The sequence below is a fragment of the Diplotaxodon limnothrissa genome, linkage group LG14, assembly GCF_057381915.1.
Source record: "Diplotaxodon limnothrissa isolate DT_005_m linkage group LG14, D_limnothrissa_male_GT1.1, whole genome shotgun sequence".
Lineage (NCBI taxonomy): Eukaryota > Metazoa > Chordata > Actinopteri > Cichliformes > Cichlidae > Diplotaxodon > Diplotaxodon limnothrissa.
The window spans coordinates 9,475,668-9,492,431 of NC_140609.1; the positions used below are offsets into that span (position 1 = coordinate 9,475,668).

At 42.4% G+C, this 16,764-nt stretch overlaps 1 protein-coding gene across 1 annotated transcript; it reads right to left on the reverse strand.

Annotated features, from left to right (window-relative positions):
- Positions 1-305: 305 nt before the first annotated feature.
- On the reverse strand, positions 306-12,618 carry rinl (Ras and Rab interactor-like). Its single transcript, XM_085371499.1, has 11 exons — positions 12,563-12,618; positions 9,661-9,826; positions 5,620-5,731; positions 4,931-5,003; positions 4,696-4,784; positions 4,505-4,587; positions 4,001-4,211; positions 2,578-3,258; positions 2,109-2,426; positions 1,887-2,021; positions 306-757 (listed from the first exon to the last, which is right to left on the reverse strand). The coding sequence occupies exons 1-11, from the start codon at positions 12,616-12,618 to the stop codon at positions 306-308; spliced, it is 2,376 nt and encodes a 791-aa protein (XP_085227625.1).
- Between the last annotated feature and the right edge of the window lie 4,146 nt (positions 12,619-16,764).

A 16,764-nucleotide genomic window follows, 5' to 3' on the forward strand; every position in this document is an offset into this window, starting at 1 on the left:
GTATCCATGTGTGACACCCCTTGTTACACTTTAGAAGAAAACAGCTCAAATTTAAGAAATGTCACTTTAGTATCTCATTCATCCTCTCAACTTGTGACCCTCCAGCTTTATAATGAGACCCAAGAGGAGCCCCAATCCTCAGGCTGAGTCAGGCACACGTTCACCTTAACTGACACCATGGTATTAGTGACACATGCTAAAAGGTTAATTTACCTCTTTGCAAGAATTTCAACAGGTGTGAAATAGCTTTGACCAGTAAGAACATTTTGAGGGTCTTTGACCTTCTCCTGATGACGTGCATCTCATTATAATGCTCTGTGGTCCTCCTCTTTTCCTTCACCAGAAGTCTGGCTATCTTCCTGTTTGCTTGCTGTTTCCTCTTCCTGTGTCACAGGTTGAGAGTCTGAAGTTGGACTAGTAGGCTGTGATTGGTCATTGGCTCCTTGTTCCCTCCCTGTCTCCTCGCTCAGTGTCTGCAGAGCCTCTGTGTTGCGTTCTTTCTGTTCTTGTGACCCCTCCATACTAACAGATGCATTTTCATTTTTGCTTTCATCTTTACTCCCGTCCCGACAAACCTGCCTCCGAATAGTCCGTCTGTGCTTGCTGCGACGCGACTGGTTACAGTGCAGTGTGCGTCTGCGATGCCACTGATTGAGAGACTGTTGGGCTTCCACACTGAGCTGACGGGCAGCCAGTCGTGGGCGGAAACTGCTGATGTAGTAGAGAGAGGCATATAGAGTTGTAAGGTAGTAGCCACCTGTTGATATGGGGATATAGAAAAAGGTGACATTGAGTGAGACAACCTATAAGCAGGGGGGAAACTACAAAACTACAACTACAAAGTGTCATCATAAAGTTCCACACATGTAGGGGGACTGATTAAACCCAAAGCTTAGCCCTTGGGAGTACACTAAATGCTCATATTTGTTTGTTCTTTGCGCTGTGTGACATCCCAGGCATACAGCTCTGAGGCTGCGAGAACAGAAACACCATCCACTTGCTGTTTCCTGTGTGCGAGGGGCAGCCAATCAAAAGAAAGATCACTAAAACAAAGGGGAGCTAAAACTGTTTTTTTCAGACAGCTGAAAAACTAAAGGGCTGCACCAAGGACAAAATTAAGAAAACGTAAGGATTATTTTAAGTATGCAATGCCATATTAGTAGTGCAAGAATAAAATTATAAGGGTAAGGCCCTCTATAGTCTATAGTCATCTTTAGACTTTAAAAGGCCATACTTTTTAAGTTCATGTACATCCAATCATGTGCAGTCAGGATCTTGGAGGACTACACAAGAGCCACTCCTCCATCAAAATTTAAACCGGTATGCAGATGAACACATTTGCAGGACTATAAAAAAGGCTTCACTTAAAAGAATAAGCCCTTAGTCACGTGGGCCTGGAGACCAGTGAGCAGCCATCATTAGGGAAAAATGTGCAAAGCCATTACTAGCAGATTGTTAGAGTTCCATGAAAAATGCGGACCTGTGTGCAAACATTTGCTGTTCACTCCCTGAGTAAACACATTTTAGCCGAGTTTCTTACTTTGCACAGTTTATTTACATTTATCGAGGAGTAAACACACTTGTAAACTACTGGTGACTGCAGCAATCTGCTAGCCACCAAAGCAATCCCTTTGACCAATTCATCCTAGCAACTTCCAGCATCCACTCACAACCAGTCGGGGAATACACACTTTCCTCTCACAACTGATGATTTCCAGATAGTTGTTGACCAGGCAAACATAGGCATTACTGTCAGAGTGTGTTAGCAAGTCACTTACTAAGTTTCTGAGTAAAGTCAGAAAAACTTCTATTTAGTTTCAAACATGATTTACTCAAATGGAGCATCACACTTCCTCTACATTGTCCTTGAATTATAACTGGCTTACCCTCTCCTTGTAGCTGTGTGGGATCCAGCAGTTCCATCATGTAATCTGTGTCTACCTGCAAGGTGACCAGGTTGCTACGGAGCAGCACCCACGTCAGGCAGGGCAGGAAATCATCTGCTCCATACACTTTACCTGCTGTGAGGAGAACATGACTTTAAGTGGATATAGCAACCAAGCGACTCAAAGTAGAAGAGTGGTATTTACGAAACACTGCCAGGCTACCTGAGCTAGCATTGGCACTCATGCTGTGATAGATGCTCTTGCAGACTTTGAGCATGATCTCCACTTTCTTGTTTGGAGAGTAGACATCGTGCATATTATTCCATTTCTGCTGGATACGATCAAGCGTGACGGAGTCAGGAACTCCAACTCCTGCTGAACCTCCTAGTTCAGTCACCTCGTTCTTTTCCAGCAAGCGCAGGTTGCTCTGGAGACGCTCGAAGGTGCCATCATTGGTTCGGGAGGTTTCTATGCAGGAGTAGAGGTGGCTGGAGACAGGCTTCAGAGCCACTTTGTGGATGGAGAGCTCCACCAGGGTGTCTACACCAGGATCAAAAGATAGCAGAGGGATAATTATTGGAGCACTAAGCGTTCAACCACAAGGTTTTAAGAATGCAAAATATATATTCTGTCATTTATGCTGACAACAAAAACCTAAAATCATTTCTGTGTTATGTCACAGCCCACTCACCAATCTCTGAGTCGTTTAAGTCAGTTATGCTTTCCAGTAACATCTGGATTTCTGCATATTCCAGCAGTGTCTCCCTCAGTGATGTGAGTGATAATCTCACTTCCTGTAAGAACTCCGACCCTGTGACACCGCTAGAATCAGTCCCTCTCTTCGATGTCATCTCCACAAATCCCTTCACAGCCTCTGCAAATGCAGCACCTTTCTTCTCACTCAGCTCTTGCACACGATTGGACAGTCTTTTTCTCTGGCTTACCAGCCCACCCAGCGCCTGGCCCACGGCAGAAAGGCGATGTAGGACCTTATCAGCCAAACGGTGTGCTGAAGCGTGGTGATGTGACGAGCTTAGCATCTGGGGCTCCATCTCTTCCTCTATGCTGCTGATTGAAAGCGAGTCAAGCTCGAGTGATGGAGGCTGGAGCAAGGAAGAAGGCCTGGGTGGAGGCAGCCAGACGCCATCCTCAATCCAGGACACCCTGTGAGGAGACTGAGGCACGGGGCTGCTGTGGCGCTGCAACTCAGGTGTTCCATTTCTGGGGGTGGAGGAAGTGGATGAAGGTAGGCTCCCCGTGCTCACCCTCTGAGGCTGGGCGATTACTAAATCCCGACTGGGCCGCCGGAGGACCACCCCTGCTGGTGTTTGCTCAGTTGGTGCAGAATCAGCGGAACAGGCTCTGATTAAACCTGAATAACATCACAGTTTTTTGCAATGAATTTAACTGATCCCACTTACTGATATCACAAGTGACATAAACAGAAAGACAGGACTGGCATTTTAACTATTTCTGAAATATGATGTACCTCTGACAGTCTCAAAAACAACCATAGGAATTAGTTTTGTCCACTTGCTACGCAGGGCTAACTTGTCAGAGCTAGCAATTAACAGTGTGGTCAAGCCATGTGCAAGTGTGGAGCAAGACGACAGAACAGCTGACAATGATTAAAGTATTTTAATAAGTGCTAACCCACATGAATGCTTTTTGTGGTGATATTTCCATTTAGTTTTAAAAGCTCGCACAAAGCCACTTCCTGTTTGCACCAGACACAGTGGATTTTTTTCTCCCCCTGACCTGCAGGAACAGCATACTCTCTGTGGCCCAGGACTTCCTGATTTAGAAACTCCTGTGTTTTTGCCTCTCACACACTTCAGCAGAACTGACCAGGACTGCATGTACAAAATGTATGGAAAACACAGTTACGAGTTTATTGGTAGGCTTATTTTTTATAAAGGGAAGAAAAGGTTTTTAGGGGTTTAAACAGTGCAAGGAGAGGAACTTTAAGTTCAAAGCATCTCCTGATCTGGATAGATAGAAGCATTGTTTTCCAAAACTGTGAGGGGAAATGAAACTACACTGTCTAACATTGCTGTTCAGAACTGAGGAAGCTTTTTTTTATATTGGGTGAAATCTGAAGTTGGTGCACTGACCTGAGCTCTCTGTATTGGGAGCAGGGGTTTCTTGCTCCAAAGAGATGGCTCGTTTACTTTGTAACCCTGCGCCTGCCCATTGCCGGGTGGTGCTGAGGCGTCTGAAATTTGACGGCTGTGCGGCAGCTGGCCTGTGGGTCAGCCACTCGTCTCCGTGTTCACGGAGGTAGAGGGGATTGATGATACACAGGGCCCCGTTTGTGGACGTCAGCTAGTGAAAAAAAAACACATACATACAGTGTTAACAGGATAGAACGCAACATTGGTTACATAATAGACACATATAACCACTTTAGAAAGTTAAATTATTCTTAATTTAAATATTCTTGTGGGCACCTGAACATTATTTTGGAGTGGTGCTTCTGGTTGCATGATGAATGTTCTGTTTCTGAGACAATTACCAGGCTATTGATTTACCCACTGAAGGAAGTAAAGACACCATTTCCCCTTAAGTCCCTCCCCCTCCCTCACAAAAATCTACACACACGTAGATAAGCAACATACCTGTATGGAGCACATCATGCTGCTTGGTTCCCTTTGGGACATTTGATCAGTCTGTTGATCAGGCGGTGTGGAAAGCCAAGTTTCTGCAACAGAGATATCAGTGAAATTAGCTGACAAGGCTCCTCAACACAGTTTTGTATTGTTTTGTTGAAGATTATGAAAGGCAAAAGCTCAGGAAGGCCCGGACGCACTAGGTTCAAGCTGTGAAAGACGCTCTTTTTTTGTGTCTGTTACGCTGTAGATCCAGCGAGGAATGTGGAGACAAACATCCAGCACATCCCTGAAACACAGAGGGAGAGAGATCCAAGAGATAAACAGACAGGATTTGGTTAAACACAGGTTCGAACAGTCTTTCACAATGTCCACAGTTCCACCAATAACCAAGCATGGAGAGTTTTTTATGTAGCTGAGACAGGAGATTCTTACCTGGTCAGAGAGTAGAAGAGCACCAGCTGAGTCAAGTCAGAGAAAGACAGATGAGACTCAGACAGTTGGAAAACTGTCAGAGAGAAACAGAAAGAGTGGGCAGCTTTAGTCTCATTCTGAAATGCTCTGGTGAAAAATACTTTCCTGGAAATGCACCAAAGTTTATACCAGAAAAAAACTAAAAGGGAACTTAAGATAAGCCAGCGTTAGGGTTTCACATATTTCCACAGTAGCTTTACAGCTTGATTATTTCCTGGCAGTGTGTGGTTTATAAAGCCTGAAGAGGGTGTTGCAGGCTAGAGGAGTCAGATGACCCTTTAGTGTTTGATTTTTTTTTATCTTTTAGATACATCATGTAGATCAGTAAGTGGAAAAGTTTGGTAAATAAATAAAATAGGACCAGAGTTTTATGTTTTAATCTGCATCAATCTACAATAACTGCCATGTCTGCAGGTACACAAACCTGAGAAGAGAAAGTGCAACCATGACGTTACTAGGTTATTTTCTATTTATCGGTTCAGTTTGACATGTTTGACAGAAGTACTGACTCATAAAATAACCACTAAAAATGACGCAGGGAAATTGGTAGCTTGGTCACACAGACACACACACAAGCACAAGCACATACATGCACGCCCGAGCGCACACACACACACACGCACAGATGTTTGCATGTGGCGGGATCCTACCTGCTCCTGTGCATTTGATATTATAATCAAAGACTTCCTCATTCTGCGCTCCGGCAGACACACACAGCAGGCTTGGCTGAGACGTCACAGAGTCCCGCACAACCAGGAAACTCTGCAGGGAAACACACGTGTGACTCATTTAAAGATTTCAACTGTCACAGAAACCTGTTAAGCAGGAGAACGTTTACTTTTAACCCTCTCAGGCTCAAATTAAACTTTTTGTTGCTAATGCACAACCAAGTCCTGCAGTGGTACTTCTGAGTAAAAAAAACTCATAAAATATGTATGTGGGGTAATCAGGTTGTTAGTTTTTAACTGTTGCAAATCGGCAACGCCTGCCTCGAGAGGGTTAAATGTTCACGCTGGCAGGCTACAAGGCGTGGCCAGATGGTAAGCAGGCAGCAGTAAGAGAACAACTGAGTGATGGATGGACACAGAGAGAAAAAAAACTATTTTAGCGTGTGGTTTACAAAGAAATGTGTCAGAATTTCTGTGACAAGAGTCAATTGATTTGATCTCGACGTGACAGAGCGTCATGCACACTGCAAATGTCTAAGGGCTCATGCATTAAGTGCTGATAAGTGTTTGTTTGCCCACTCAGAGATGCTGATATGAATCTGTAGATGATGGTTAACTCTGAGTGACGAACCAGTGTGGCTTAGGACCGCTCACATCACATGATTTTCTTTAACCATGTTCTATTCTTCATGTTTTATTTTGCGCATGCATCAAAACTAAAACCTGAAACTGAGCCCCACAACACTGTTAGTGCGCAAATCCATCTTCATTAAAACCAATCAAATCCTATACAAGAAAACCTTGAAAACCGAGGGTTTCAAAGAGTGGCCCACAGGCCGGTGGCAGGACTCGTTCATATTTCATGCAGCCCTTGAGTCTGACAAGAAGAGAGAGCTCTCTACTGTGCATTTTATTCACTCACAGTTCACACCACATGTGTGATACAGCAGCACACACCACGACCCCAAAGATGTTGTTTCTTTTCTAGCTTCTGTTTTAGCCATCAGAGCCGACTAAACTGTCTTAACTCATGGTGGAAAAACTATAAACCAGTACAAGAGTGGACTAAAGTAAATAAACACAAATGCTAACACAAAATGCCACCATCTTCCGAACAACCATAATCATAACGATAACTAAAAGAGTTTTACGTGTGTAGTTTCCTGCCCAGCTTTCAACCATGTGCTGACTCCTTAAACTGGCACTCAGGGATACCTGCAGCAAAGAAATATGTCGTGCAGAAATAGACTGTAAGTTCAGGGTAATTTATTACTGTAGAAGTACAGGGTTATTATACAGTAATAGGGATTATTAACAAGTAGAGATCATTTATGACAGTCTTCTCCGGTGTGGCATCCTATTAAATTCACCTGAAGACCGTGCAATGCTCAGAGAAACTGCAGAAAACCCAAGAGCTACATCTAATACCGACACCTCAGTTAGCACTAAATGATACAGTACGATTATAAAAGGACTGAATGGCTTGTATGGAACAGTTGCCAGGAGAAACCAGAGCTTAATTTTGCAAAGTTGGATGTGAACAAACCACAAGACTTCTGGAACAATGTTCTCTGGACAGATGAGACCAAAGTGAAGGTGATTGGCCGTAATGCACATCGCCACGTTTGGCAAAAACCAAACACAGCTTTTTTAGTACAGAAACCTCATACCAGCTGTCAGGCACGCTGGAGGAAGGGTGATGATTCGGGCTTGAGAACTGGATACTTTGCATTACTGAACTCCTCTGCAAGTATTTTAGAGTCAAATGTGAGGCCATCTGTCTGACAACTAAAGCTTGACCCAGAGTGGGTCATGCAACAGGACAATGATCCCAAACACAGCAGTGAATCTATGACAGAATGGCTGAAAAAGAAGAAAATGAAGGCATCGGAATGGCCCAGTCAAACTGCCCACTCTCTGTGTGACTTTATTAGTTTGAAGAAATACTTCTGCTAAAGGTGGGTTTACAAGCTAATGAATCAGAGGATGTACTTTCTACTTGATGTTATAGAGCTGATAAACAATGACAGTATGACATTTGTTGTCGTTCATGTGAGGTTGCATTTGAATAATTTGAAGACCTTCTAAAGAGCAGATGATCTTTATATGTGCTGACATGCAAAACCTTAGCAGTGAAAGTGGCTGCACTTTCTTTTTCGCATTACTGTGAATAGGGTCTTGCAGTTAGGGCATTTATTTTTAGGTTCTTACTCTCAGATCATATCAAACTCATTCTGTCTTTAAACGTGCCTTGTGACTAGCTTTTGTAAAGGCCTCATTGAATCAGGCACTGCTGTAACTCGAGCGGGCTAACGTGATTCATGTATTTTAACTTAGATGGCATAAAAATGTACAAGAAACAGGATCAGTTACAGTCAGTGATGAGGCTAAAACGTTGTACTGCTGACTCTAGCCTCGTCAGTGATGGTAAAAGACTAATCTTGTTCCTGGTATTTGTCCACTTTAGAAAAAAATGTGAAGTGTTTCTGTTTCTGGTGTGAATATCTCAAGAGGCCCTTTCACTTCTTCATGTCTCCTTTTATACACAGAGCTTTGCTTTGTCTGCACAGAGACTTGCATCGATCACGACACCTTTTTTGGAAGCAAAGACAATAAAACGGCCAGTTGAGACACAATTAACTTGAGTAAAGCAAAACGCATGTAATCCCAGGCAACGGCTCTGTCAAGTAGTTACATCATCACAGCCAAATTCAAAGGTGCTCTTTAGACCAGCACACATTTACAAACATGTACAGAGGAAGTGGTTTTCAGGCTCTGTGTGTACAAAAATAAAGACTGACAAGCTTACTTGAAGTCACCAAACTCTGAGCACAGAAACACACCGAAAGACAGCAAAAACGGCGGCAATTAGGAAAAATATATCTTCCACTGATTCATAACAGCCATCTTACTGTTTGCCATTCATAAAAACAAGAAGAAATGAGTCAATCAACCCTCCCTTCCAACATCTGATTGAACAAAAGTCGACTACAACCTCCACAGCATTCTGCTTATCACATTATGCCAGTAAACTTGTCTCTTAACACTTAATACAAAACAAAAAAAGCACACTCCTCCTCCATAACACATTTGTCACGGTTCAACGACTTGTTGCTGCCAGTCAGAGTTTTGCATTTCAGTGTAATTGTCTCCATGTCACGCTTTATAATAACCGAGAACAATGAATACGTAAAGCATCATACGTTGTTACTTTGTTACTTACATTCCCTGCGAGTGCAGCAGCCAAACCCACCATGAAATGTCATTTCCCTGACATGAACTCGCTTTTATTCAGCACTACTTCTGCATTTAAAACCGTTCGTTGTGTTATCAGACCTCAAATAGAAAAAAAAGAAGGAACTACATTTAAGTGACGAGTGCATGTCAACATTCAGACCCACAAAAAACACTTGGTTGCTAGAGAAAATTTAAATGATGCCCGCGACTTCGAGCTTGGGAACGCAAAAAGCAGCGAAACTGGGAGAGGAAGCAGAAGAGAGGACACACTGGGAAGTGGGAGACACTGGCGGGAAACTGAGAAAAAAATAAAGAACTAAGATTTCTTTTTTTAAAAATAGTCTAAAAGTAAATGCAAAGTAAGTAAGTCATTAAATGTAAAGTTGTTTTATTGCATAAGAGTTGTCAAAATTGAATCGACTGAGTAGCAGTTGATTAAACTGGTCAAATTCTAATAAAATATGACTATCAAGTGGGCTGTTATAGCAAATGCCGTAATGGTCCAATTGGGAAAGTGAATCTGTTGGGCGTTTTTTGGCCGTCGGACAACGATTCTGATCGCCACACTGCCAAATAGGACAAGGGGAAAGAAAAAAAACTGAGTAGCAGGCAATGACTAAGATCAAGGACGTGTGAGGAAACAGAGTCATTATTTAGTGTTAGTGGGAAGCTTTACAGGGAGATCCTTGAATGATTTGATCAATCATCTGGACTTCATTTGACACACACTGGACGCTTGATGTCACATAATAACAGCGAGAGTCATTCAGTGATGTCTGCTCCTACCCCAGCAGGTGTCCCACAGATAGCAGCGTGAGCCCCCTCTCTGTCCCAGGCTCCCCCAGGGCACCAGGCCTCCTGGCAGCCTTTCAGCTGATCCAGCAGTGACAGTTTCCTCCTGCTGCTCCTCCATGGGATGGCTGTTGTCCCATTAACTGAACTGTGAACAGCCCTGGACACAAACACATTGACATATTTTTGTCTACATCTATGGACATCAGCTGTAGATAAAACAGAAGGTCCATTCAGTAAAAAAGACAATCTGGGTAGTTAACAGTGCATAATTCAGCAAAAAAAAGTATACAAAACTAAGAAAGTTTCCTCTAAGATTTGGCTTCTGGGACAATCATTTTTAATAACTAGACATCAAACTCAAGACAATGTTAGACAGAGAATTAAACACAAGCACATTAGTGGTATAGAAATAGCTGATACTCACATGTGTCAGGCTGGCTCGGTTAGTTGGCGTATCTTCCCTCCTTTACACTGTTAGCAGTTTCTACACATATTGCAATCTTCCCACTCTTGAACTCTTTCTTTCTGCGCAGTGCAAAGTGTTGCTTAAGAGTTCAGAATAGCTGAAATAGGAAGCTGTCATCTTTCTCACTAACACGTCGTCAAAAGGTTTCGCGGCAAAATTTTCTTAAGTTTCTCAAATTCAGGTATTTGATGTACGGCTCTCATGCTCGCCTGCTTCTGCCTCCTGCTCACGCTGGCATTTAATGTAGTTTCAATTTTCATGTGAATGTTCACGACACCTTCTTCACCCTTCCCTCCCCCCTCCAAGTCTGCCTGTGGTTAACCCAGCTCTGACTACAGCGTGGAGAGAGAGAAAACACTGCATGTTCTCTAAAGAGCTATGTGCCTATTTTCTTACTCTCTCTGCAGCACCTTTCTTCTGATCTGATTCTGAACTGTAAAACCATCAAAGCTAAGAACAGCCAATGGTCTGAGAATGCTTCACCATGTCTTCATCTCTGTGATAATTATAGACAAACATCATCTGATTAAAGTAAGATCACACGGATGGTTTTACTTTTCATGTGTGAGAACTCGCTCACAGCGGAGGATGGACAAAGTCATTGAGATTCAGTTCCAACAACTGGTGAGAAATGCTGAGTGTGGGAAGAGTAAATGGATAAATAAATAAAAGCATGCACAGTGAAATTATTGAAAAAGTCTGAAAGATTGATTAGTGATATAAACCTTTTTTTTGGGGGTTTTTTTAAAGACCAGATTATAACAAATATACAATAAGAAAAATGTACACAAATGAATTTAAAGCTACTCTACTTCTTGTCAGAGTGCGGCCTTTAAAGCCTGATTTTCTTGGAGTTCCTGGGCTGGCTGATCCCTCTGGATCCACCCCTGGATGAAGTTTCACCTGGTTTCCTCCTTCCTACCTGTTTAAGATTATTAATCATTATTATATCTGCGCCAATTCTTTGCCAGGTCGTCATTGCCAATATGGTGAACTTTAGGTCACTTTTGTAACTATTATTGTTGTTTATGATCATCTGTCTGTAGTAATCCTGTCTCTCTCCCTGCTCCCAGCTCTCTTGGAAATCTTGCCTCCTTGGAAACACACTTGTCAGCTGCCTGTGGAAACCTCCAGCTCATCACCCACTCTCTGTAACGTGTGAAGAAGAAGGAGGACTCACCTGATCACCAGCCTGCCCACCCTCTGCCTGTTGCTAGCTTTTGGCTTGCCACCTGCCACCCACAGACGCCCTCCATGACTCCATTCATGTACAGTACAAGTGTTGTAGCTACATTTACATTTTACAAATTCTCTGTCAATACTATGCCTCTTCTGAACTGCTGTTAACTCTGTATTTCCTCTCTGGCAGAGCTCCTCTCCACTAGTTCTTCACAGTGATCACAACAAGAGCGCAACAAGCTACCCTAAAACAATCCAATGGTAAAAGCAATACACCTGCAAATATCAGGTGAAGGATAAAATGCTGTACAAAAATTACCGACGTGTCTGAATGTTCCACCGCAGCTACGGGACGCTGTTCTGTGGGTAGACGAGCGATAAGGAACGCTGTGTTCAGAGGAAGATAGCACAGCACACCAACATGAAAACCTCACTCTAGCTGTGAAGCACGGTGGAGGGAGCATCATGGTTTGTGGCTGCTTTGTTGCCCCAGGTTGATGGAAATCGTGCATTCATCGAGGCAACAATGAATTTTAATTGCATTAAGAATTCTTCAGAAGAATGTGAACAAAGTATGAAGCTGTGGAGAGTTTTGGTGACAATAACCCAAAGCATGAAAAGTGGACCAACCACAGTATGGCTGATAAAGAAAAAAAGTGTTTTGGCATTTCCAGCACAGACCTGACCTCAGCCCAGCGGTTCTCAAAGTTTGTCTGGCGTGCCCTACTTTAGACACTGAAAATAGTTCACTCGCCACACACACTAACCCCACAGTATTTTATAAACCATTATCAATTAAATTAAATTCCAAAACGTTGATTTTGTTCATTTGGTACGTCCAGATCAACAGAATCTTTTGGGATTTCCTTACCTGAATGATTGAGTATACATTTGTGGTTAATATTTCCTCTTCACCTCTTTGTGGGTCACATAAGCATCTACAAGACACATCCGATGGAGGTTTTGCTGCTAAAGGAGGTGCAAGTAAGCAAACCTAGTGTAGTTTACTCACTTTTGCCAGCCTGTTACGTGAGTGATTATATAACATGTTCAAGATCTGAATGGATTAATTTAGTCACTTTGTCCATATTTGCACCTTACGGCTAATTGCATTTTAAATAACCAGTGTATAAATACTGGTAATTCAAAATCAGTTGCACTTTTTCTTGCAACTTTATTTAGAAAAATAGAAGTATTGGAAGTAAAGACTGGGCTGAACATGTCTGAGGCTATTTTCTGTCATGGTACCTCATCTCAGCCTTACGAAGAAACCACAGACTGAGGTGTTGCTGTTTGGTCACCATTTCCGTGGCAAGCAGACTTCTAGTTTTAGTTTTAGAAGCAGCATTGCATATCCTGCCAACATCATGACACTGTAACCATCAGTTTAAAACCAGGTTAAAACTTCCTCCCCATTGTCGATGTTGCTTAGTTTGTAAAAAACTACAGAACCAGAGATTATGCACATTCTGATACTTTCAGATCAATGCATGCAATCATAAATAAAAGCGACTTTGGGAGATCCTTGATGTTTATCTACTGCTGTCATCGGGTCTGAAATGGGTCATGCAAAAGTATTTTGTTCTTATTGAATGCTTGCATGTTAACACATCTACAAGGCTAAAAATAAACTGCACACGTTAGCTTGTGTTAGTATTCACCTGAAAATACCAGTGTGCAAAGTAAAGCCTTGAAAGCACGGTAGCAGAATTTCATTCAGTTTACATCATAACAAACTATATCTGGCAATACATTGGGGTAATTTAATGTGCACTGACATGAGGCCACCTTAAAAATAGACCTATAATGATAATTTCCAGTTCCATATTTTATTCTCAGACTCTAAAAAAGGTTTCCATGAATCTTTATTAATCTTACAACCGTATGCAAATGTTTAAGTATTATTTAACCTGGTCATGCTTTGGGCAAATTCATATACTTAATGACAAATTGGTATGAATGATTTCTTTCACTTTAATATGCACCCATATAGTAAATTAACTTTCATTATATTGCATATTTACGTGCCTTTGCGATTTACCTGTATGACAGTACATGACAACAACATACACTTGACAAAAATGCGGGGGCATTAAGAGACAATTTTTCAGGCTTGAGTTAAATGTGTTAAGTATATTTATACAGCATTATGAAGCATAGAGGTAGCTTCCGGCTCAAAAACATGAAGGTGTGGAAGTGACTTAAACCTGCGTCCCATCTGAAGGCCACTCGATAGCAACAGCTGTGGTTGCAAAAAGACTTTCAGTCCTGTAGAGGTGTGTGGTAAAACAGCGTTCTGACTTGACCTCTGTGAACACTTTATTGGTGAGTTTATGGGCTCAGTCGCTTGTTTTGTTGTCTTTGTCATACATTATTTAAAAATGTAGAATTATCTATGATCATAACATGGTAGCTACAGTCACCTTGTGTACTGTCTATGGCAGGGGTGTCAGATATTACGCCCTAAGCTGAAACATAAGACTTACACTTTTCATAGGTTTTACATCTTTGCCTCTTAGTGAAGAGGTCCCCCAGGACCATTCACACTACACCAATGTAGTTAACTACTATAGAAATTTGTTTTATTATTACAGGACAGTCTGGGCAATTATATATTAAGATATTCCAGGGATTAAATATGCCATTACACTTCTTTACACCGAGACTGAATGTGGCCTATACTGTAAAATGAGTTTGACATCCCTGGTCTATGATCTGCTTTGGCTCCTCCTCTTCCTTTAAACCCACCTTTCTTGTCATTGACTTCTTCGTGTAAACAGGAGGCTTAAGCAATATGAAGGTGGACCTTCGATGTTCACAGCCAACGCTGTGTGCCTGATGTGACCCTAATAAGCTCCTTTCTCTGACATCATACAGAGCCAGGAAAAAACTGTTAGAAAACACCCATCACTGTAGTAGTGACAGAAACAGGGCAAGACCATATATTTCATGTTTATATAATGTGTGCACTTTTTTTAAAGTTTCTCAACAAGATTTTTTAATATTTTGAAGCATGACAAAATTAGGCACATGAGGCAGACTGTATCTTACCACGTTACCTAGGTTACTCTGTGTGGTGTATTTGGTGTAAATATACAGTGGGGCAAAAAAGTATTTAGTCAGCCACCGATTGTGCAAGTTCCCCCACTTAAAATGATGACAGAGGTCAGTAATTTGCACCAGAGGTACACTTCAACTGTGAGAGACAGAATGTGAAAAAAAAATCCATGAATTCACATGGTAGGATTTGTAAAGAATTTATTCGTAAATTAGGGTGGAAAATAAGTATTTGGTCACCTCAAACAAGGAAAATCTCTGGCTCTCACAGACCTGTAACGTCTTCTGTAAGAAGCTTTTCTGTCCCCCACTCGTTACCTGTATGAATGGCACCTGTTTGAACTCATCATCTGTATAAAAGACACCTGTCCACAGCCTCAAACAGTCAGACTCCAAACTCCGCCATGGCCAAGACCAAAGAGCTTTCGAAGGACACCAGGAAAAGTATTGTAGACCTGCACCAGACTGGGAAGAGTGAATCTACAATAGGCAAGCAGCTTGGTGTGAAAAAATCAACTGTGGGAGCAATCATCAGAAAATGGAAGACATACAAGACCACTGATAATCTCCCTCGATCTGGGGCTCCACGCAAGATCTCATCCCGTGGGGTCAAAATGATCATGAGAACGGTGAGCAAAGATCCCAGAACCACACGGGGGGACCTGGTGAATGACCTGCAGAGAGCTGGGACCAAAGTAACAAAGGTCACCATCAGTAACACACTACAACGGCAGGGAATCAAATCCCGCAGTGCCAGACGTGTTCCGCTGCTGAAGCCAGTGCATGTCCAGGCCCGTCTGAAGTTTGCCAGAGAGCACATGGATGATACAGCAGAGGATTGGGAGAATGTCATGTGGTCAGATGAAACCAAAGTAGAACTTTTTGGTATAAACTCAACTCGTCGTGTTTGGAGGAAGAAGAATACTGAGTTGCATCCCAAGAACACCATACCTACTGTGAAGCATGGGGGTGGAAACATCATGCTATGGGGCTGTTTTTCTGCCAAGGGGACAGGACGACTGATCCGTGTTAAGGACAGAATGAATGGGGCCATGTATCGTGAGATTTTGAGCCAAAACCTCCTTCCATCAGTGAGAACTTTGAAGATGAAACGAGGCTGGGTCTTCCAACATGACAATGATCCAAAACACACCGCCCGGGCAACAAAGGAGTGGCTCCGTAAGAAGCATTTGAAAGTCCTGGAGTGGCCTAGCCAGTCTCCAGACCTCAACCCCATAGAAAATCTGTGGCGGGAGTTGAAAGTCCGTGTTGCTCGGCGACAGCCCCAAAACATCACTGCTCTCGAGAAGATCTGCATGGAGGAATGGGCCAAAATACCAGCTACTGTGTGTGCAAACCTGGTAAAGACCTATAGTAAACGTTTGACCTCTGTTATTGCCAACAAAGGTTATGTTACAAAGTATTGAGTTGTATTTTTGTTATTGACCAAATACTTATTTTCCACCCTGATTTACGAATAAATTCTTTACAAATCCTACCATGTGGATTCATGGATTTTTTTTTCACATTCTGTCTCTCACAGTTGAAGTGTACCTGTGGTGCAAATTACTGACCTCTGTCATCATTTTAAGTGGGGGAACTTGCACAATCGGTGGCTGACTAAATACTTTTTTGCCCCACTGTAGTGTTTCTGAGCTCTCCTGTAAAATCTGTTTCCTTCTAATTAATCTAAGTTCATTCATTTGCTATAATGAAATGCCTGCAGAGCCTGCGAGAAGTTGGAAAATGTTGAAAAATAACAGCCTTTTTGGGGAAAACAGCATTCATTCTTATGCAGATTTATGCAGGTAGATGCTCCAAAAAACAATCTACACCATATGGGGTAGACTGAGGCTGCAGGGCTAAAGCGATATTTTCCTGTGTGACAAGGGCAGCAGTGGAGAGAGAGAAACCTCAAGGCCCTGGAAGGATGCTGTCATCAGGATGAAGTTTAGGAGATCCATTACACTGAGGTGTGATACATTGTTATAGCAGAACACATAATAAAGAAACAATATTAGCATTGATTGGTCTCATTGGTACCGGCGTACAAAGTTAAGCCACAAACATTCGCGACAGAAAGAGTCGTTCTAAAAATCTCACTTAATTCAAGAGTGCCACGGTAACGATTTAGGAATCACAGCAACTCAGGTATGAAGTATACAAAGCGGTGTTGCCGAGGTGAGGTGATGGTGTGTAAAAGTCACCAAGACCCAACATCTGCAGACCCCCCCTGGCTTTAACGTAAGCAGGAGCGTCATGGCAGTGGTTTCTGAGCAGCTCCTGTAGGTGTGTTGTGCATGTGGTCCTATACTTTGTCCATGTAGCATACATAACCACAGTGTAACCAACTCCTCTATGAAAGACTTAACAGAAGTGAAAATGATCAGCTT

Excerpts from the sequence above, each read along its gene's own strand:
- rinl (XM_085371499.1), bottom strand. The coding sequence starts at position 12,618 with ATGGTGACCAAACAGCAACACCTCAGTCTGTGGTTTCTTCGTAAGGCT. Across the intron at positions 4,785-4,930 it reads CTCTTCTACTCTCTGACCAG|GGATGTGCTGGATGTTTGTC; the intron begins GTAAGAATCTCC and ends TCTGTGTTTCAG. Across the intron at positions 3,259-4,000 it reads TCCCAATACAGAGAGCTCAG|GTTTAATCAGAGCCTGTTCC; the intron begins GTCAGTGCACCA and ends GATGTTATTCAG.